This window comes from Haliotis rubra, unplaced genomic scaffold (assembly GCF_003918875.1).
Source record: "Haliotis rubra isolate DU_JTF1 unplaced genomic scaffold, ASM391887v1 Scf1158, whole genome shotgun sequence".
NCBI lineage: Eukaryota > Metazoa > Mollusca > Gastropoda > Lepetellida > Haliotidae > Haliotis > Haliotis rubra.
The window spans coordinates 220,999-244,443 of record NW_025765068.1 but is presented as its reverse complement, the minus strand read 5'-3'; the positions used below and the strand labels follow the sequence as shown (position 1 = coordinate 244,443).

General features: G+C 38.1%; 1 protein-coding gene across 4 annotated transcripts in view; it reads left to right on the top strand.

The window, feature by feature from the left end:
• LOC124255798 (serine/threonine-protein kinase 36-like) overlaps positions 1 to 23,091 on the top strand; it is a 36,451-nt gene extending 13,360 nt beyond the window's left edge. For all 4 annotated transcript variants that reach the window (XM_046689742.1, XM_046689738.1, XM_046689756.1 and 1 more), the window contains exons 7-9: positions 670 to 896; positions 2,099 to 2,181; positions 22,776 to 23,091. In XM_046689742.1, the coding sequence (XP_046545698.1) occupies positions 670 to 896; positions 2,099 to 2,181; positions 22,776 to 22,946 (481 nt within the window). In that variant the 3' untranslated portion in view covers positions 22,947 to 23,091. The remainder of the gene's footprint in view (positions 1 to 669; positions 897 to 2,098; positions 2,182 to 22,775) is intronic.
• The last annotated feature ends 354 nt before the right edge of the window (positions 23,092 to 23,445 follow it).

The following is a 23,445-nucleotide window of genomic DNA, read 5'->3' as shown; positions in this document are numbered from 1 at the left end:
CTAACTGTTGTCTTAGATCTTCTACATAGGAAATAACATATGCAATACATATTATATATATTTATAAGATAGGAGTTATATATAATTACTGTTTAGATTTAGCCCCAGCAAAACAAGTCTGTTCTTAGGGCGACTAAGTGGATCCAGTGGTTAGATTTGGTGACAGATCGGGTTGATTGCATGACATCGTACTACCAAATGACTTTTATCGTGGCTCGTGTTATTAATCACTGGATTGTCAGGTCCAGACACTTTATAAACAAACGCATAACCGAAATTCTGCTGAGTGTGATGTAAAACTAAACACAGACAATCGAAACTTGAATAGTGTTATATGACGATAAGCCAGCCATTGTCCGAAGTCAGACTGACTGAGTTTGGTTTTAGCGATATAATCCAGCAACATCACGGCGGGGGACACCAGAAATGGGCTTCACACATTGTACGCATGTGGGGTTTCGAACCCGGGTCTTCGGCGTGACGAGCCAACGCTTTAACCACGAGGCTACCCCACCGCCCCTCCGAAGTCAGAATGTTCAAACAGCTGCAGTCACCTTACTAGGCTTAGCAGCAAACAAAGATTTCTTTCCAGGTTTAGGTCAGGAATCAAAAGACGTTATTTGGCTTCTTTTTACACGTTTCTAATCTATGTGGGTTTTTGTATTGCAGGGCGTTAGGTTGTATAATATACGAGTTGTTGGTGGGCGACCCGCCCTTCTTCTCCAACAATATGGTCACTCTAGGGATGAAGATCCTCAACTCCCCAGTACCATGGACCAACAACATGCCCCCAGATCTCAAAGACCTCCTGCAGATGATGCTCATCAAGAATCCCAAGGAGCGATGCTCATGGCCAACCATTTTGTCCCATCCCTGGATCAAGGGCGGAATCATTGGTAATTAGGTTTTTGAGGCATCCGGGTTTTGAATGAGTGAGTGAATGAGTGAGTGAGTGAGTGAGTGAGTGAGAGTGAGTGAGGCTTTTACCCGTTTGCATCAAAATTATAGTCAGATTACGAAAATATTATCTTCACACTCGTATCAGCAAGGACGATTATCCACCAATCCACTTGGCGATCCTTGGATTTTACTCCGCTTTTAGAAATGTTCCAGCAATATCACGACAGGGTATTCACTGAAATGGGCTTTATATTTACCCATGTGGGGATAGAAGCCATACTTTATGCGTGATGAGCAAACGCTTTAACCACTAGGCTACCCTACTGCCAGTCCATTTACCTTATGAATGGAATACATGCATAATGTCGACAGGTGAAACCGTTTCATAATCTTTTGATATGAGCAAGTCTTTGACCCAAGCTGATTTTCTTAGGACATGTTGATAAAAGCAGTATGTGACACAAGTATGGTTAAAAAGGATTCAAAGGCCAATTATTTGTTTATCTTAAAGGTGAAAAATCAGCTATTTCAAATTTTTAGATTCCTTTGTGATTGCTCATGCCGTAAGTCAAAACAAGCAAAAGTGTCAACTGTTAAAACTTGTCGCATTATTTGATACGAGTCTCTCAAAGGTTTTTGTAGCTTTGAAATTTGTAATTTCCATTAAACCTAAAATGTCCCTTTCATATACCTATCTTTTAAACATCCCATACCCTTTGTGTGTTCACTATAACCCAGACTCGGTTTACATAGAGTAAACTGTGGTTTATTACGAACACAAAGGGACCATTAAGTCTAAATCGTTACAACAGCACGTTACAAGGACCCCCAAACAGTTCGTTATATCTGTCTGTTCGTTACAAGCGTGTTCATCATAGATGCAGTAGGGGCGGTGGCTCACCTAGTGGTTAAAGCGTTCGCTCGTCATGCCGAAACCCGGGTTCGATTCCTCACATGGGTACAATGTGTGGAGCCCATTTCTTGTGTACCTCGCCGTAATACTGCTGAGATAGCGTTCGTTCGTAAAGAAACCAGGTCAGTAATTCTACATGGGTAACTCACTCAGCCCATCATAAATACGTAGTTTACTAAAAGTATCTTATACATGTATTTACAAGTTTTTATGATATATCAAGTAAACATTATAGTGTTGTGACTTTCGATAAGGTAGTAATTTAACCCAATGATATATTCCTAGTGTCCCCTGAGGATCGGGCTCGGGACAGCCCCTACACCAAACCCGATGTCGCCCAGAAGAAGGTGGAGGAATACCGAGAAAAGGTGTGGTGTTTGTGGTTTTACAACTTCGTTGACGGTTTGTCGACCGACCCCAACTCTCACCAATGTGAAATATAGTTACTATTATGATTATGACGTTCATTCTGAATCTTAATATATACTCAACAAAAGAAGTTAAGGACCACCCCGACTTTCAATATTAAAGTATTTAATAGTTCATATTATTAACCATGTAATGCTTTAATATTGAATATTGGGAGGTTCACATTTCGAGACTTGTAACATTTTTAAGAGAGTACAGATATGTTATCATTCGTCACCACTCGCCCCTTTCCGTAATCGCTATTCGGCTTGTCCCGGAATAACACGTGTGGGTCACGAATGATATGTTATGGGTACTTAAGTCTATCAACCTTAATTTTGCCAATCTATTGAAAGGACGTTTCTTTTATTGTTGTCATGTCATGACAGGGATCGATCGAGTTGCTGTCAGGAAATTACATGATAACAATGAAGGACAAATTTTGATTTTAGGATGACAATCTCTAATACTGATTTTTCCAGTAAGGCCAAAGAATACAAACAGAACACACCTAATCATATGTAAACGAACTCAGACGAATTAGATTGCTAAAACGTGAGTGCCAAAAGTGAAATTAATTCGCTGTAATTGTTACCCATAGCTTACAGGAAATATATACTAGTCAGGTGTGTTCTGGGTATCGTTTATACAGTTTGGTAAACCTTAAAAATGTTTCACCGTTTTCTCCACTGCCGACGCCATACTTTTAAGGGAAAATATTCGGAAAGCAAGTTACAAAAATTTATCATTCCTTGTACGGATGTGTCCAAGAGACTAAATGTATATCAAAATCTCAATAGAACAATAAATTAATTGTTGTATACCGCAAGTAGGTAATAAGTAATCTGCCATACACATACAATAGCATTCGTCATACACACACAAAAGAATTCCTCACCCAAACAATAGCATTCCTGAACCAAACAAAAGAAATTCCTACAGGCTCAGCCTTAAAGAATGTAGGTTCATTACATTATGAATGACATTCCATAGGTTCAGTTGTTACAACAAAAGAAATTCCTACAGGCTCAAAAGAAATTCCTTAAGGAGCATAGAGCAGGACAAAGACATTCCTTAAGGAGCGTAGGAGTAACCATAGAGGTGAAACGTCATTCCTACAGCTGCCCCTCAGGTATATACAGGTGCGCTAACTCACATTCCATAAGTGCCACATTTACACAATACACATTCCTTCTATACAAAACCAAATTCTTATCTTAACAAATTTCAAATATTATCACAGAATTGTTTATAATGACATCACATATTTGCATCTATTTCAATCGCTTGAAGCAAAATTCTCATCATTCCATATCTCTTAACCAATCAAACTGAATGTGTATTACACATAAACCAATCAGACAAACCATTCTCTACAATCCTATCTTACACTCAAACGTTTTAGCTATTTCAAATCAGTTTTATCACCAACTTGGGGCAAGAAGGTGTTGAAAATCGTCTATCTCCTACATATTCTCTATGATGGCACAGAAAAGTGTGGATGTGAAACGTGTTGCTTTTTCCTCAGAGGAGACATTTGATGATACATTTCTGAAAGTAAAGGATATTCTTGATAGTCAGGTTTATCTACATGAAGTTATGATGAGATCGAGTGAGTTGTACAAAACCATCTATATGGATATGTTGGAGAAGACCAAAGCCTTAGAAGGGAAACTTCAACCAATGTCACCTGCTTTCTTGAAATGGTTGACGGATTACACTCATCTCATAGGATCTTTCTCCTCTGCTCAAGAGCAAACTTCAGAGACAGCAACAACACAGAAAACAGTTGTTGCTAAGAAAAGAAGAAGAAAGCAGAAAAATGGAGGATGATCTGTTTCAGCCCAGTGTGAAGAAACCAAAGAAACAGCAGGTTAAGAAAGCAAAGTAAGTATATATTTGTGTTACATGCGACTGTGTTCTATCTATTTAATTTGTAACATCAACAATTTTGTTATATATTCATATCTTTTTCTTTTCTTTTTGTTGGTAGGGTAATGGACAAGAACTCAAGTCAACCATCGCTTGTTATAGAACCTATTTCACCTCCTCCAACTGAAGCTAACCTGGATGTTTCCAGTGAAGTCAACTTGTTTGTGGATGAAGACACTCTCGTAGCCGACTGTCAATCTACTACCCCAAACGACTGGTGGCAGGATTACAATCAGCTTATGGAAGATATTGAGCAACAAGAGTCAAATGCAGTAGAGGATGATCCTTATGAAGAACACAAACTAACCCTCCTCTTCAAAAGAATTGTAGTGTATGCTGTCATAATAATATGTTGCGATATATCAGTTGCAATAGTGGACAGGTTCGGTGTCATGTATGTTGTATGGATCTGATGAACTGTATGTGTTATCATGATCCAGAGGGGATGGTGGATGACATGATATCTCAGGACTTTCATGGACATATCCTCACAGTATAAGTGGTTGCATTCCAACAGAAGACATATGACTGAGATGACGATCATTGGTTCTTATCTTATTGTGTATGATGATTGCTATGTTCAACTGATGTTGTTATGTATAGAATTTTCTGTGGTGAAATAAATTTGTTCACTTCTTTTTAGTTGTATAAAATCTTGTTCAACACATTGCCTTGTTTCAATTCATCATGAGTTCTCGAAAGAAGAACAGTGCATTAGAAAAGTATTATTTCAACCCACAAAACCCAGGTGCTTTCTATGGTCCATCTAAACTGCGTGATGAATTGAAGAAAAACAAGCAACACAATATCAGGTTGAGGAAGGTGAAACGGTTTGTGAATGAGCAAGATGCTTACAGTTTACACAAACCAGTTAGACATAAATTTAAAAGGATGAAAGTAAGAGTTAATACAATGAATGAAATGTTTGATGCAGATTTAGCAGATATGACAAGGTACATGAAATGGAATGATGGTGTCAGATATCTGTTGGTAGTCGTGGACATTCTTTCACGCTATGCTTTTGTCTCGCCTTTGGAGAATAAGAGACCGCTTACAGTGGTGAAATCTTTCAAAAAGATACTCAAATCAAGACGACCAAAGAAAGTTCGTACTGATGCAGGATCTGAGTTTCGAGGAGAATTTGAATCATTTTTGAAAAAGGAAAACATCACCCACATCATCACACGTAATGAAAACATTAAAAGCAATTATGTGGAACGTTTCAACAGAACACTGAAATCTTTGATCACGCGTTATATGACACATAACAACACCAAAGAATACCTTTCTATATTGCCTCAACTGGTACAGAATTACAATCACACTTTACATTCATCACTGCCTTATTTATCACCAGCACAAGTGAATAAAAGCAATGAATTGAAAGTATGGCATCACCTATATGTCAAACCTTTGAGGAAACACCTCAAGAGTAAATCCAAGTATGTAGTGAAGAAATTCAAATATAAGGTTGGAGATATTGTTCGCATTCCATATCTGAGGAAACCATTCAGTAAAGAACTTGATTTACGCTGGACTCAAGAATTGTTCAAAATAGCTCATCACTACAAAAGGCAAGAAATACCCTTGTACAGAATTAGAGACTTTCATGATCAACCAATTAAAGGAACATTTTATACTCAAGAACTTCAAAAAGTAAACAAAGGTGAGGACATTGAGTGGCAGGTGGAAAAAATCCTGAAACGTCAACGTAGAGGAGGTAAAACCTATGTTCTTGTGCGATGGTTAGGATGGCCAAGTACGTTTGATTCTTTTTGTGGAGGAAAGTCAGTTGAAAGATTTGTGATGGAGAAATATATTTTCCTTAAGTCTTCAGATTCAAAAGAAAACTATTATAAGGACAACAGCCCCTATCATTTCCGTGTGAAACTGAATCAAAGACTGGTGTTGGATGGATTTTGGGTTGTTTCATTAACAGAGTTGAATTTTGGGAAACTGACTGATGTGGACAAAATCCAAGATCCATATGTAAACATACTGTGCAACTTGTGTGATAGTTCACTGGTAGGAGATGCTCAGTTACCATTGCTGAGACGCATTGACTTGAGGTTGGGACCTAACTTCACTTTTGCAAACGAATATAATATTCATGTGGTATTGAAAGAATCACCTGTCATAGAAATTGTTATAAAACCCAGTGATGAAGTGGCCTTGTCATTCTTGAGCGAGGAGACCAGTGCAACACTTCACTTACAGCGATATCCATTTGCAAGTTAAGATGGAAGACTATCCTCTCTATGTACCTCACTATGAAAATTGGAAACATTACTTCAAGAAACTGAGCACAAGTCACCAGCAATACCACAATGGAAAATTATCAGCTAAAGTAATACCATCTCATACAGTGAAAAGAAAAGAAGAAGGACCTTCAGTTGAATTGCAAATGACATCAGAGACTCAGAGCACAGTAGAGAAAGCAGATGCCAAAGAGAGACGACGCAAGTCTTTAAAAAGAGCTGCAGGAGAACAGATCATCACTACCAAGAGGATACGTCAGACAGAGAACACTACTCCTTCTAAGACAGCTAATGTTTTAACGTGCACACCTGTTGCAGGAAACGATATTTTCAGTTAACACAATGGCGCTCTTATCCAGCAGTAACTTTTCGGAATATCTCCCTGATTCTTACTCTCTTTTTTCGCTTCCAAGTTACACAACAACCACAGAGATGTTCTATTTCAACGATGTACGTCCATTAAGCCAAATCAACGACTCGTCACCATTGGAATTTGCTATCCCTAATCAGGGTAGCGAGTACATTGATTTGAAGAGAACAAGACTACATGTGAAACTTAAAGTGGTGCATGACGATGTTACATCATCTCCACTGGCTGAGGATGAGAAAGTGGGGCCTATCAACTTGTTTTTACAGTCCCTGTTCTCTCAAGTGTCGGTGTCCCTGGGAAATCAATTGGTATCGAATGCAAATAATCACTATCCCTATAAAAGCATGTTCAAGACATTGTTGAATTATGGAGCAGACGCCAAAAGTTCACAGTTAACATCACAGTTGTTCTATAAAGATACTGGTAATGACAATGATGACATCGAATCAACTGATGCTGTTGCTGGTGGTAATGATGGATTGTTGAAACGTGGTGACTACATTGCTAAAAGTCAAGAGATCACAATGGTTGGCAATTTGTTTGAAGATGTGTTCAACATGGATCGTTATTTGATTAATGGAGTAAAATTGAATGTAACCTTGTACAGAACCGATCCTCAGTTTTGTCTTATGAGTGGAGTTGCTAATACTAAATACAAAATAAGCATTTTAGATGCGTCACTTAAAGTGTGTTATCTGAAAGTGAACCCAGCTTTAATTCTGGCTCATAACACCTTGTTTGAAGAAAAGACCAATGGGAAACCAAACAATGCACTGTATCCCTATGTGAAGACAGAAGTCAAATCAACCACTATTCCTGTGTCTACTGAATCATTCACAATTGAGAATATCTCAAATCCTGTTGCCCATCGATACACAGTTGCATTTGTTGAGAGCAGTAGTATGACCGGTTCTTTGGTGAAGAACCCATACAACTTTCAATTGAGTATGATCAAAAAGGTTACTCTGAATGTCAATGGTGTCAGTCTCCCTGGGAGATCATCCAGTGCAGATGATGCAGATACCTATCTGAATCTGTTTGATGGGGTGAATGTAAAAAAGAGAAAGTAAAGGCAACTTCATCAGCAGAAAAGAATTTTTACTTGGAAGTGCCCTTTTTTGTGTTCGAACTGAACGAAACTGGCACTGAACATCTCAGTCTAGTACGACGGGGAAATGTATCACTAGAAATTCAGTTCAATGCAGCCTTAACCAAATCACTGAGTTGTATTGTCATGACAGAAAGGACCTCACTCATAGAAATTGACCAAGCCAGGAATGTGTATGTCAAGTGAAGAAGATGAGAGCCTCTGAATTGTTATGTGCTATTCAATGCGATCCTGTGCTTAGAAACCATGTCTTAGGAGTGTATGCTAGAGACATGTTACCTGTGCTTACATCTTCAATGTTGATGAGAGGTGTTGGTTTAATTGTTAATACTGATGTGAGAAGTAAAGATGGCCGTCATTGGGTTGCTATGTATTTGAAAGGAAACAGAGCAGAACTGTTTGACAGTCTAGCTGAACCTATCAGTACAACATTTGATGACTATTTAAAGTCATATGTTCAATTCTACACCTGCAGTACCATACCTTTACAATCAGTAGATTCAAATGTCTGTGGATCATATTGTCTGTATTATCTGTTGTGTGCATTTAAAGCTAACTGGACTTTGCACCACTTTTATCATCAGTTTGATGTAAAAAACTTGAATTGGAATGATATGTTTGTATCACGATATATTTGTCACTATTTTAAATATTGTACTCCTTCCTGTTTTCAATGAAACTATGTGTTATAGTTGCATGGAACGAAAACATTTAATAAAAAGTAGTTTAGTTTAAATCCTGTAGTTGTTCTTTGTATAAAAACGTCATCATGTGAGGTTTTAACTCACTAGTACAATACATTGGTGAAGTGTGCAGGTCGTCATGGAAGAATGTCTGTTACCCTTTCATACGCCTACTACAATTTCTGTAGCTGGTGGATCCTCTAGTGGTAAAAGTGTTTGGACTGCTCGTCTTATAAAACAAGCAGATACCATGTTTGATCCACCACCTCACTTGATTATTTACTGTTATGTTGTGTGGCAAGACATTTATTCAGAGCTTGAAAAAAGTGTTTCCAATATTAGATTTCAAGATCACTTGCCTACTGAAGAGGAACTGAAAGCTTATTCTCATGAATCAGACAAACAATGTTTACTTGTCCTGGATGATTACATGCAACAAATGTGTAAAAGTCCTTTGATTTTAGATCTGTATACCACACTATCGCATCATTTAGGGATTACAGTGATCAACATTATGCAAAGTGTCTACCCTAAAGGCGAATATGCAAGAACAATGTCACTGAACACACATTACTTTGTCTTGTTGTCCAATCCACGTTCAGCACATGAATACAAGATTTTAGCATCGCAAGTATTTCCAGGTCAAGCTAAGTATTTTGCTGAATCGTTTCAAGATGCAGTAGGAGGAAAGAAATATGGTTATCTTGTCTTAGATGTGTCACCTTATGCTGATGAACAGTATGGACGTTTACGAACCAACATATTTACTGACGATGAGATGTGTACAGTCTACCTACCACAGAAATAAATAGCTTCACTAAATATACACATACATGCCTGTGATACCTCATTTCGTTTACAACCACTGAACTGAACAGAGCTATGGATGTTTGTGGACACTTTGATGTGGAGACCGATTGTGTTGGTGTAACACATAATTCTCCTGATGGAAAAAAGTTTACTGATAGACTGGCTTCATTCAAGACTTGGCCAGTACAAATGAAACAGTCACCTAAAGTCATGGCTGAAGCTGGATTTATTTACACGGGACAATCTGATAAAGTCTACTGTTTCCAATGTAGACTGCGAGCCCATTCCTGGATACCAGATGATGATCCTCTGATTGAACATTTCAGACTGTCTCCACATTGTGGTTATATCAACATGATAGCAGCTCCGAAACATACAACTATGAATTCATCATCATAGTTTTCTATATAACAACCAGTTCACTTTTCACTTCAGTCATTCTACAGTTGGCTCGCCTCCTTTAGCAAACAAAATGTATGCAGTGAAAGAAAGGAATTGTTTGTTTGACATTATTGAAAAACACAGAAAGAATGGTACAACATTGAATGAAACAGCTTCTAGAATGTTGTTTACAGTGTCAGTGTGGGGAGACGATTATGCTGCTTTACAAATAGAAGATCGCTATGACTCATGGACGGAAGTCATTAAAGACTTGTTGTGGAATAACAGACTGTGCCCCAACATACTGGATGAAGATATATGGACAGATGGAAGGGTAGATTACGAATGCTTCAGTAGCGAAAATGACCGAACGGTTGCTAATAATATTTTCCAAAAGGCTATGACTTTACAAGATTATGAAGACACAAAACACAGTACCTCTGTGTCTGTTAAGGGTGAAGATTTGTTGGAAAGTTGGCAGAGGGATCCTCCACATGATTGTAGCCAGTGCAAAGAAGATGACAATGAAGAGGATGTCTAGATAAATAACAATCACTAAAGATGTGTTTCTTCATTTGAAAGTGGAACAGCTACCCTACAGCATCAACATGAGTGGGCTGATAAAACATCATGTTAGTTTCTTATCAGTGTTAGCAGAAGCTAATCCTGCTCAGAGAAAAGCTATGCTGACTCATGCTTCTTCAGAACAATTCCTATCAATTCTTACTCTTGTGTATAATATTCTCATGGGTAACATAGTGGTGACAAATGAACATAAAACCTGGCTGTCTCGTCGCAAGAGGGTCATTCGCATGTTAGCCAACAAGGCTGTCAGCAGACACAGAAAACGTGAACTCCTCATCTTACACCATTCAATTCTACCTATTTGCATAAGGAGTTATCTCACCACTCTACAACATGTCCAAGCCAATGGTTCTTTTGACAAGAGAAAATTACCAGAGACTGGTGTCAAAACAAGAACAAGAGAAAGCGAATCCGACAGTGAATCCGACAGTGAATCTGACAGTGAAACCTCCAGTGAGTCCAGTGACAGTGAGTGATGGTAGTGAAGAGCATGACTCATCTCTACAGCCAGATCTTAATGTGATGTTACGAGTTCCAGATCAACTCATTCAAGGCATTTCATCTTCAAATTCTGTTGGCAAGCTGATGTCAATGTGGTTCTTTTTGAAAAACAATATTACAGCTGGAAACATTGGATTAACAGAAAATTTGCAACTGGTGTTGGAGAGTGGAAAAGTGTTGTATGGTACCAACATTGTGGACTTAATTCGGTTTATGATCCTGTCTCCTAAGAGGAAACATACACCACCAGGATATAATAAGTTTCATAAACTGTTAAAGCGCTTGCATGCACCAAAACAACTGTTGAAAAGAAGAACAAAACACAAAAGTCAGTCAAAGATTTTATATATCAAAGGAAAAGCAGTTAATGGTGTGCCTGGAGCAACAAAGCTGAGAGCATTAGAGGTTCTGTAGTGTTCATGCTTTTTTCAATAAACACATAAATTACATTTTTTATTGTTGTTGTTGTCTTTGCTCAGTGACTCATAGAGCAATTAGCACATCATCGTGCACATAAACACACACAGTGGATGAATAACACCTTCAGTCATTGTGGTGTATCCTATGTCACGTGCACACACGTGGCTTTTTCTCATATTTCTTCTTATGCACTTGTATTCTCACAGGACAGGTGTCAGTATGAACCATGAATCTATGGTAGGTGTATTTCAGCTTGGTATTGCAATAGACACACGTAAACAGTCCTGAACTGTCTTCCCCATCAGCATCCACAGGTAGATAGCCGTGACAGGTAGTGCAGATATATGATGGTTGTTCCATCTGTGAATGAAAAAAGAACAGACATGGTAACTGCAATGTCAAACTAAAAAGTTGATGTTCAAGTGTATAATTATGAACATAATTTTAAAGAAGTGGAAACACAAAGTGGAACATACCTGAGGTTGATTTCCTCTACTGTGATTTCATCTACTGCTTTCCTAATGGTTCAGTAAGCAATTATTCTGGTGAATAACCATAAGGAACACTATAAATACCATCTTCTAAAATAAAACGTTTGTTGTCTATGGCTGTCAATGCTACTTTGGTATGATGTTCCGTGTACAGAGTGTTATTATGTGACCTAATGAGATTAAAGGAACATGAGACAGGTTTCCCATCAAACAGACAGTCTCTAAACATTTCGTGTCTGAGAAATTTTTGATGACAGATTTCTTTATACCTTTGGCTGTTTTTTCTCCATGAGTTCTTTGTCTTTTGCATTAAGAAAGAGTACATCTTACTTTTCAAACCACAAAATTCTAAAATAATGTTTCCACCTGCTTCATCCTTCATCTTCCCAGTGACTTTGCGATTGCGATCAGAATACAATCCTTTTGGATCTTCTGGTGCATAATTGGAAGTGTCAAATAACTCCAAGTTTCGCTTCATAAAAACATAGGGGTCCAGGAGAGGTTCATGCGGAGGGGCATGGACTTGCATGAACAGACTGTCAGTATCTGTCATGAGCAAATCCAAATGTTCATGTCCATATTGATTTTGCATAATGTCATAGTAAAATGAATAGATTTCATATTTGGCCAAGTCCAGAATGGTAAACCCAACAGTAATAGGCTGATCTAATCGAACAGACACCTTTTCCATTTCTACTGCCACCACATCCTCTGAATAAATTTTGAAGTTTTTGAAGTTGGATTTTGCACACAGTTTTTGAAGTTTTGCTTGTTGGGTGACCAGCTGCACTGTTTTGTGTTTGCGTTTATTCATGCAGAAACGTCCAAACACACAGTTGTTCATCAGTTTGTAACGATCTTTGTCACAATCGTCCTTTGCATTTTTTGCGATTTCTCAAGTTGAGCTCCACATAGGGCTTCAACCATGGGCCTTGGGTAAATTTGAGAACTCTGTGTATTTGCTTTAACACTAAACCATGCTTTAGATACAACTGTAAGGTTTTGAAATGAACCACATAATTGGTACGGTCTTTCAAGGTACAAAACAGTTTTCTACCAGATGATTTTGTAGGAAGTTTGTCCATGTCTTTTTTGAGGAAATGAGCCAGCAATTCTTTGTGTTTCTCTGAAAACTCCCCAAAAGAGATATCATCATGAGTTGGAGCCATAGGGGAAAGCTGCATGAGATTTGTATAAGTGAGGAGGATACATCAAATCCACTTCCAAGATATAACCTGTATCACCCTGAGTATCTACATTGTACCAGTCTATCTTACTGAACTCTGTGGATGGGATGAATTGATAGTTTCCAATGGGGAGAGGGTTGTAACATGACAGTGGCATACAATGAATTCACATCAAAGTAGAGAAGGGTGGAAGTGTCTTTCTCTGGGTCAGATTGTTCCATATGGTCATTGTTGGCTTCAGCATATTTCTTACCAATGACTGACACTCCACCACGAATAGAATTTTCAATGAAATTGTAGGTGTCAACCTCTGTGAATAGATCCAATTTTGCTCCCGTGATTTTCATAGCTGCGTCCAAACAGAAACCAGGCATGGAATAGTAATGGCAAATGTCTAGCCCATAATCATTCAAGCAACCTGTTCGAAAAGTCTCAATGATATCTGTGAGCAGTAATACATCTGTTTTGACATACAGTCTCGTGAAATCACTGATGGTTTGGCACTGGAATGTTTCCCATAATTGCTGTGTATATGCATAATCTGCATCGTTGATACTTTGTTCACTGAGTGAACTGTAAAGGTCTCTTTGGGAGGCAAAGATGTCTCATCTAAAGTGTTCCAGGATTGCATATATTCATAGGGAAAGTTTAGTTTCTTGTGAGATGATGAGCCTTGCCTCCAAAATGCTCATTCAAATACACAAATGTATCCTCTCCTTTCTTCAGCTGATTTTGAGTTAGAGCCTCTAATGAACTCTGTAAAATTTGTAAGAATCCAAAAGACTAAATGTTTGTCAACCGTGAAGGACAGAAATTGCTCAGTGGTATGTGGTATGACAGTGATCTCACGATCACCAAATTTTTGAGCCACCTCTAACAACAGATGAGCATCATAATGTTCCAAATTGTGAAACATGACAACCACCTTCTTCCTTAACTGAAAATTTAGATTGCATTTATTATGCAAAACCTGACGAAATTTCCCTGACAAATGGTCATGGTCTAACACCCTATCAGATCCCAGCAGCTCTCCACACAATCCACAATGGGTTGTGCTAGCTATAAGACGTTGATCTTGTTCAGTGAGCTGCATAGGTTTAACAGAATCAAACAGATTCATAATTTCATCATATTCTTTCAAAATGTTTTCAATGAAATGTTCTGCAGCATTTTGACCTACATAAGTTTGAATAGGTTTAGAATATTGTTCATCAGTACACACCACCTTGTAGGCATAAGCACAGGGTACATGGCGATTCAGACGAGACGTATTTCCCTGTTCAGGCACTAATAAACTTTCAAAGTCAGCTACAATCAGAAACTTCGCTCTTTCAGTTTTGCTTTGTGATCTTAAACCAAACTGGTACACTGCTTCTTCAGGTTTAGGTAAATCAACCCTTTGTGCCTTTGTGTAACAGTACGTTTTGTGAGCTTCCAACCTTGTCTTGGATGAAAATGACCATAAACATTTTCTACAAACAAAGCACATGTTTTTATCACCTTTTCTGTTTCTGACTAACCTATTCAGTCTAGTGATCAGACAGTAATGCATGTTTGGGCTCTTGTCAATCTCCATGGCTTCCTCATGGTCTTCTAATCCTAACACCCCTACAAAATCATCTGGTTCACTTTCCTCTGACAGTAGTAACAAATCCACCTGTCTGTTTTTTTCTACATCCAGAACCTCACTGATGAACATTGGGTATAAGGTACCATCTTCAAAACCATACACATTGATGGACAACTGATTCACTTGTTCAAACCGAGGAATTTGTTTCAAGGACATAGGGAAAGTGAATCCTTCTAAATTGAGTTGATTCAAATGGGGAAGGTAATGACTTTGTCTTTCTTTGTTGACTTTAGATGGGAACAATTTGGCAAGAATGGATAAGGGAAAACATAAATTATTATCCTCATTTTTAACATTGGTAATGCAGTAAGTATGCTTTGCCAGTGCTGGTGGTAATGGGATGTAAGTACCTCCTCTAAAGGGAGCAAACTTGACCACAGTAAGTTTCAAAACCACAATGGCAGACACATTTAAACCAGAATGAACCCCTTCATAATCATCTAAAGTTTGAAGCAATTTGTTCATAGCTTCCAAATACTGTTCAATCAGATCGCTCCCTACTGTAGCTGTCTGCATTTCACTTCTAAAATAGGCTTCATGATAATTTGATGCACCATCATCACTTGGTTTTTCCATTTTAATGTGTAAACACAAACCCCATTTCACAGATTTTTTCTCATGTATTTCTGATTCTAGCGATGAAATGATATTGCCCTGTTCACTGACTAGAAATTCTAATGCATCAGTTGCACCCCTACCTTTGAAGTCATATTCCCTAACATCACCCTGTAAAGCTTCAGTAGAACATGGCTTTGAATGATCTTTGGGTTGACTAGGATGGTGGGACGAAGCAGGAGGAGCAGTGGAAACAGGAGGTGAATCAGGGGGTGCTACAGACACTGTTGCTGGCTTAGACTTTTTCTTAGCCCTGCCTTTACCATGTCCTATCATATCATGACCTGATTGACTTTTTGTGCATACGCAAAGCCTTTGAGGTGGGAAAGGATTGATCACAGGTTGGACAGGTATGAGCAGAAACATTATTTGAACATGAACCTACACAGGGATGGTTTTGATAATCAGTTTCATTTGAAAACTGTTTAAAGCAGTGTGGACATTGACGACCATAGACAACTCTCTGTTTACAGGTTTTGACATGTTGATTCAAATTATCTTTCCGATTAAAAGCCTTTTGACAAAATTGACATATAAATAAAGAACCTGTTCTACCACAATTCTGAAGATGACGTACTAAACTGGATTTATGTCTAAAGCGGACATTGCAATGACCACAAACGTACACTGGGCATGTGGTATGGTTTGACATTATGAGGTTATTCACCAAGAATAGTATGCATAACAGCTCAGAACCTGTGTAAAAGAAAAATATAGCATATGTAGCCAACACCCTATATGCTACTATAGTGAAGTAGCGTACAGTGCAATCTAGTGTTTATGGTTGTCTCATTGTTAGACAGACGTTGGTCTGGTGTCATTGAACCCACGTTGCTCCTACCAAACTTTGTTAACTGGGTATATGTAAAATATTTCAGGTGAAACAAAATAACACTCTTTCTTATCACTATTACCAGTAATGTCACATACTCTCTTTCAATGAACACATCCTTACCTTACTGTTGTCAAATCGTCAACACAAAATACCACTAAGGTCGGTTTGTCTTCTTCAAGTGTAGAGACAAGTCAGTCTTCAAGCGTGGTGGGAGATGATGTGGTGTGATGAGAAAGGACAAAGTTCGAACCTTTTATACCTTCACTTGCATAAGTCCACATGGTTTCGTGAGGATAAGGTATCCTGAGAAAGATACCCGCCATAGAATACGTTTCTTGAATCAAATTCTAAAGTTCAAGATGACTAGGTAAAACTGATTGTCACCATCGAACTACTTCGTGATGATGAATTCAATAGATAACCTATTTTCATATGTTCAATGTGCAAGATCTGAATAGATGTCGTGGCGAAACTAGCTCACACCCATCACGCGAGGATGAGTCAGTAAAATTGGGTAATAACAAAATTTGCAAACTCATGTTGACTCATAAAAGAGGGTAGTGTTTTCTCGGGTTATATAAACCGTTTGATGAATGGCACTGTCATGTGATACCTTATATAAAATCATGAGATTGCAGATTTCTTCTGAAATATCACGTGAGGAGGTTGATGAGGTTATATAAAATCATGAGTTTGCAAGTTTTCAAAGCTTCCAGAAAGATTTCGAACATCACATGATCAAAAAATCTTGATCATTAATAGAACCACTCACCACTTACAACCACACTGTCTCTCTGGCTGTTGATCAAGTCTTCTTGCATGATGTCTACTACTGCTGCTGAAGCCGTTTATCAGTTTGCTGACAAACACTACCTTAGCATCAACTTTTTCAATGGGGTGGTGTATGTGCATCTGTCCAACTGGAATTCCCGTGGTATGAAGAAAACCATCTCAATGACATCAGAGGTGTTCAAAGCATTCCTCGGCTCTTCTAAGGAGTACACGGCCACACTTGATGATTACGAGACAATCCCAAGACAGGTCCCCACCTGCGTCTCTAGCAGTGTCCCACCGCGATGCTACAATTCCAGTGACTGGACATGGACGGGCAACGCCACCCACTCTCATGACCAAACCGGGTACCATTATGACACCACCACCGCCATATTCAGGACCAAGCCAGTGTAAACAGACCAACGCCCTATTCGCGTGGTGAATCTTTATTCAGCAACATGGGAACTGCTGAAGATGAACGCTGTGTGTACTTCTATTCGAGAAACAGTCCTTTCAGTCAACACTATCTTGTAAAGATGGAAGTGGATGGGAAAACCTTTAACTGTTCTGAGCAGTACTATATGTATTGCAAAGCTTTGACATTCGGCGATACATTTATTGCTGAGTGTATTTTGAATTCATCATCTCCATCTGAACAGAAACAGTTAGGTAAACGCGTGAAGAACTTTAATCCCACCGTCTGGCATACGATAAGTCCACAAGTGGTGGAAAGAGCCAATTATGCCAAATTCACTCAGTCTGAAGAACTTAAGTCTCTGTTGCTAAACACATACCCTAAGGTGTTAGTAGAGGCATCCCCATACGACAGAATATGGGGAGTTGGACTCTCCCTATCAGATACTAGGATTAGGAATGAATTAAACTGGCGTGGTCACAATCTGTTGGGAAAGATCTTAATGGGAGTGAGGCAGCGTATTTCCAGTGAGTATAATTAAAGATATAGACTGAAGTACATGGATGGCGAATTCACATTGTGTATTCCCATTATGTGGATGTTTACATTTCTCCGTATTGCAGTGTCAGCAGCAGCAGCACACAACTTAGGCAACGGACAACCTACGGACTGGTAACCACCTGGTTCGCATTTCCTTTCTCATGATGTGATATCAAATAAAGAAATTATCTTTGAACAGTGATGCTTGTGATTAATCTCAGTGTATGTGACATAAGAACCATTTTCCCTTACCCATTTTCCCTTACCGTGAAGATCTTGGTTAGAATAGGTCTTCAGCAACCCATGCTTCGCACAAACTATCCATGTCGTGAGAGACGACTAAAGGGATTGGGTGGTCAGACTCGCTGACTTCGGTTCCCAGTTGCACATATCAATGCTCATGCTGTTAATCACTGGGGTATATCGTTACCATATAGCTGGATTTGTAAACGTTTTGTTTGAAAACCATCTAGCTAACAATCTCTTGCCTGCAGAGAAGATTGAGCTATAGATTACAAGTCACAGCTTTGTCACTCGTTCAAACGTGATCGTACATAATATGGTAGCGTCTGACATCTAGGCCAGAGGAATTCCAAATAACTTTGTTAACTGTAAGTAAACACTAAACTCATAACACATGATTTAAGTTTATTTGGCGATACATGTGCTAATATCGGTTTTGCACAGTACTATTCTTACAAACCAGACTCAGTAAATTAACATTTCTGAACCAGTTACGAATTTAACTCAGTTGTGTAAAATGATAGACTGTAAAAGGGTGGGTGTAGGTTCAAATCTCTTGGTAAATGTACGGAACGTTTATCCTTTAGTCATCCCAAGACCTATGCAATATCTTAATCATGACCCTCGGATACACAGCTCCAAGATGTGATAATGTCTGTGCCTTGACAGGGAGCATGCGATCTCTGTTTATATTTACTTGCAAATAGCAGTTCACTATTTACAACCAACAAAACAGTAAACAATACTGTAACTGCGACTCGTCATTATTTACACTTTCAGTATTTATAAAGCTAACTGGTTTGGTTGACAAATTCAATGTCGCTCAATAAGAGGAGTACACATGCTCAAAACATCGTCACGCGAAACACATGCACCAATCAAACACCGGAAATATCGATCAACATGAAAGTCAAAACTTCATTAAGGAAGAACACATGTACACAAATCGCTTGAAACATGTGGGGAATTTAACAACTTATAAGGAACCTGTTCGAAATGTTACAGAAAGTTTTCTTTACTGTGAATATAACTAGATTAAACCATTTGTATTCACAGTATATTACAAATTGATCATTACAACAAATCTTACTATACAAGTATATTTTCGAAAATAAACAGATGTTTAGGTTTTAAGGACTGCACGATGCAGTTTCAACTTCTACATCGAAATACAGTGCGACAGGATGTGAACCATACAAGAAGCTATTTGATCCCAGCCTAACCTTTATACCCATAACAAACGAACGTGTGTGTTATAAGCCTATTGAATTGCAGCACATATAAATTTATCATGTTGATACCTGATACATCTAGACAATTCATAGGAGAATAACATGTAGCCTAGTTACGCGAACTCTTTGCAAGATACGATTTCTTCACGAATGCTGAAAAGGTTTAACTTACCTCTAGTAATGTTGCTGGATTTCGCACTGACGTTGAAAAATAACCATGCGATTACCTCCGTTCATATAAATTGTTCTAATATAAACGGTGATTTCTACAGATCCTTCCTTCAATCAACTGTGACACTAATTTCGCAATTTTGAGTTTCATACAAAATAATGGATGTATGAACAGGGAAAAGATAAGACAGTGTTGATAATTTCTAATTTGATTTAAAATATAAATGGAATGCCATGTTCAGAAAGAGAAATTTGATGCTTAGCATCAAAAAATGAATAATCTCAAAGCCAAATGTTGCAGGTGAAATCAACAGAACAGACACAACGCTTATAATGCATGGATGTTTTTGTCTTATACTAAACCTATTGGCATTGCAAAATCCTGTTCGTAACATATTTTAACAAAGTCGAGATAGTCGTGATATTTGTTGTATATCGCTTACAAGTGTCCGACAATACGACGAAAACTTGCGATACATTTATAGTTTATCGGTTGGTATAAAATGCGCTGGGTAGAGGTCGGCGTGCGATGAACGTTACAGCATATAGCGTGAGATGTATTATGTTTTTTCACTAGTTGACATCTGAGTCATTTCCACTGAAAGGATTCGTAAAACTACGTTACCTACTTAGAATAAAAAGTTCGTGCTACCTGTGACCCTGAAAGCATCACGATATTTTTGTACAGTATGTTTGCATAACTCATACATGGTGCCAGAAACCTCTGTATATGTAGATTATAACTGATGTGAAAACTTGACATGATTAAAAAGTGTGGGATGACAAGTAAATGATACTTTCTCATGAAAAACGGACTTTTGGTGATTTATGAGGGAAAAACTGTTGATATATTCCAAAGGAAATATTGCACCAATCACTCTATGAATGTGAAACCTATCCTGAAAAGTGATGTGAAAATTGTGTTTAAAGACCGAATGTTCAGTGAAACTGAAAAGACGAACACTGAAATTATTACAAAAACAACAACAAGAAAGCATCTCTTACATGACAACAGCGGAGTGTGTATGCAAACACTCTTTGTTCGACTTTATGTAAGTTTTATTTATTTATTTGCTTTACTTTGAGTAATATGTTTTAAACGCGAGGACAGAGTTTGCCGCCACACTTACGGGTGTTGAACTTTATTTATTTATTTATTTATGCAGTACAATTCCATGACATAGAGCATGAACCAGAATATTCTTGTTAGACAAGTGATACATTTCTGCATGTATGATTAAAAACGATAATTAACTTACCTTCATGGAAAATATCGGTTCGTTCGTTGGATCTCTCGCTCTGCATCTCCTCTAATAATCTTTGTCCAAATTCCGTTGACTTCACAATGCGTAAAATAAAATATTTTGTCTTCTGCAGTTAATCTTATTCTTAATACATGTATACCCTGGTGGAGGTCTCCCTCAAACAGAGCGGGACACTCGTCGTCAGGACAAAGAGTAAATTGGAGAAATGACTCACTTATTGTGTTTGAAATTGGTTTCAATGATAAATAAAAATCATTGTGGACTTCCAAAAAGTAAATCAGTGCCTCCTTTAAACCAATTTTATCAAAATCGCACAGTTTAAATTCTTGTGAAGACTTATCCAAAAACATATAGTCAAATTTGTCTCCGTCTGACTTAACCTTATAAAACTCAGCCAATGGTAAATGGAGTGTAGTAGATGCAGAATGAAGTTTACATCTACACTTCGCTTATTTATCAAAACTGGTAAAACGCAATTTCGCAGCAAACCATATATGAATCATTTCAATAAAAATTTACAAGTCGTGCTAACTGCTTTATTGCAATTTCAAAATATATTTACTGATGACATACACCCATCATATGTTTTCAAAAAACATCACTAGTCATAGATAAATAAATGTAAAAATTCGTCCGTCACGTTTTTAGTTGTGATATTTAAAAATCGTGATATGCTATTTCTTAACCTGCTTTGAAAAAGTTTAACCAGTCATGTTTTATTGATAAAAATCGTGATATACTGCTATTGATACTGTTAGTCAACCTCGAACATCAAATAGAGGCATCAACTGAAATAAATTTAGTCATTATTTACGCAACAACCAGACTTGAACAACTTGTGAGTATATTTAGCACAAGGCAAAGTTGAACGAACTATATCATATACGTTATGAAAGCATGTGATGACAGCATGAGGTGTGAATGCACCTGGCTGTGTTAAATAAGCACGAGTAGGAGTGTAAAACAAACTGAATGATTAAAGCTGAATTTACCTCACTGTTGTAATAAACAAGTCTAAGTATGAGTATGCAAGACGAAACAACCAGCATTATGACTTGAATTCGACTCACTGTCCGAGTAGTGTACTTTGTGTTTGAATTTTATGCACTACTCGGGAGGGAGATTATAATATTGTGTATGAAACGCGAAGCGAGATAGGCGACCTACATTTTATCGTTTTGTAAACATGGTGTTTGAGCGTATACGGGAGAGTTTGCCGCATGTGGTGAATAAGTGCGATTAACCCTTTCACGGCATCGTTACATGACTCTTATACGCATGTAAAACTGATTTTGAATTGATCATGATTAAATGGAGTGTAACACAACTTGTATTGCATATTTTACATAAAACAAGGAAAACTATAAGAATTTGATATTTGAATAGTAGGAACGTGTACTGACAAATGCCGTATCTATGGAATGTGAGTTAGCGCACCTGTATATACCTGAGGGGCAGCTGTAGGAATGACGTTTCACCTCTATGGTTACTCCTACGCTCCTTAAGGAATGTCTTTGTCCTGCTCTATGCTCCTTAAGGAATTTCTTTTCCTTAGCCTGTAGGAATTTCTTTTGTTGTAACAACTGAACCTATGGAATGTCATTCATAATGTAATGAACCTACATTCTTTAAGGCTGAGCCTGTAGGAATTTCTTTGTTGTAACAACTGAACCTATGGAATGTCATTCATAATGTAATGAACCTACATTCTTTAAGGCTGAGCCTGTAGGAATTTCTTTGTTTGGTTCAGGAATGCTATTGTTTGGGTGAGGAATTCTTTGTGTGGGTATGAGGAATGCTATTGTATGTGTATGGCGAATGAGCGGCACGTTCTCCTATGTTGTATATAGCCCAAACTTCCAGCATATCTGTACCGAATAGGTTTTGAGTGTTGATTACCGTTTAGGTTGTGTGAGTAACAAAGAAGTTGTATATTGTTAGGAATATTTGATTACTTATAAGAATTGATATAATAAGAATTGATATAAGAATACTTTATAAAACATCTTTAATATTGGCATTTATAGAGTTATGAACTAAACGCCGATGTGCACTCTTGGAATGAATGTAAAGAAATCTCAAATGAATGTATTTGTGCCGTTGTTAAGGTGCGTATACTTGGACGTGGGGGAAAGCTGCCAGAGAGTGAAGACGTTCCCGATGGAGCCGAAGACGTCACTGATGGAGATGAAGACATGGATGTCGTCATCATGATTCCTCCACGTAGGAGAGGAGGTTCTTCAGAGTCACCTGCTGAGCCTTCAGAAGCTGACCAGTAGTTTGTGTCCAGTGTTCCAGGAGCTACTATAATATGCTGCAAGTTTACAGGGGATCTCTCATGGAGAAGTTGATTGTTGTGGAAGTTTATGTTGGAGAGGAAGGCGTGTGAAATAGGAACTGTCTCAGATCACTATGGAAAGCCATGTTCCATTGGCTGCAGTAACCCAACCTCTGTGTTGCTCCCTATACACGATTTTATGACTTTACTCTTACTAGCAGTATACTAAGTCAATTGTTGCGGAAGTCTATGATCTGTCTCAATCAACATGGAAAGCCATGTCATTGGCTGCAGTAACTGTGTTGCTTCCTATTTATGGTTTACACTTTCTAGCAGTGAAGCATCAGATCCACTGGTTCTATTTATATTTTGGTTTAGTCCCGTCAGTGAAGTACAGGGTTCTTTAGTTCCCGTCCGGGACCCACACTGCCAGTGTCAGGCACCTAATCGCCAGCACACAAAGTTAGCCATCTTACCCATTCAGCCACTGCTGTCTACAG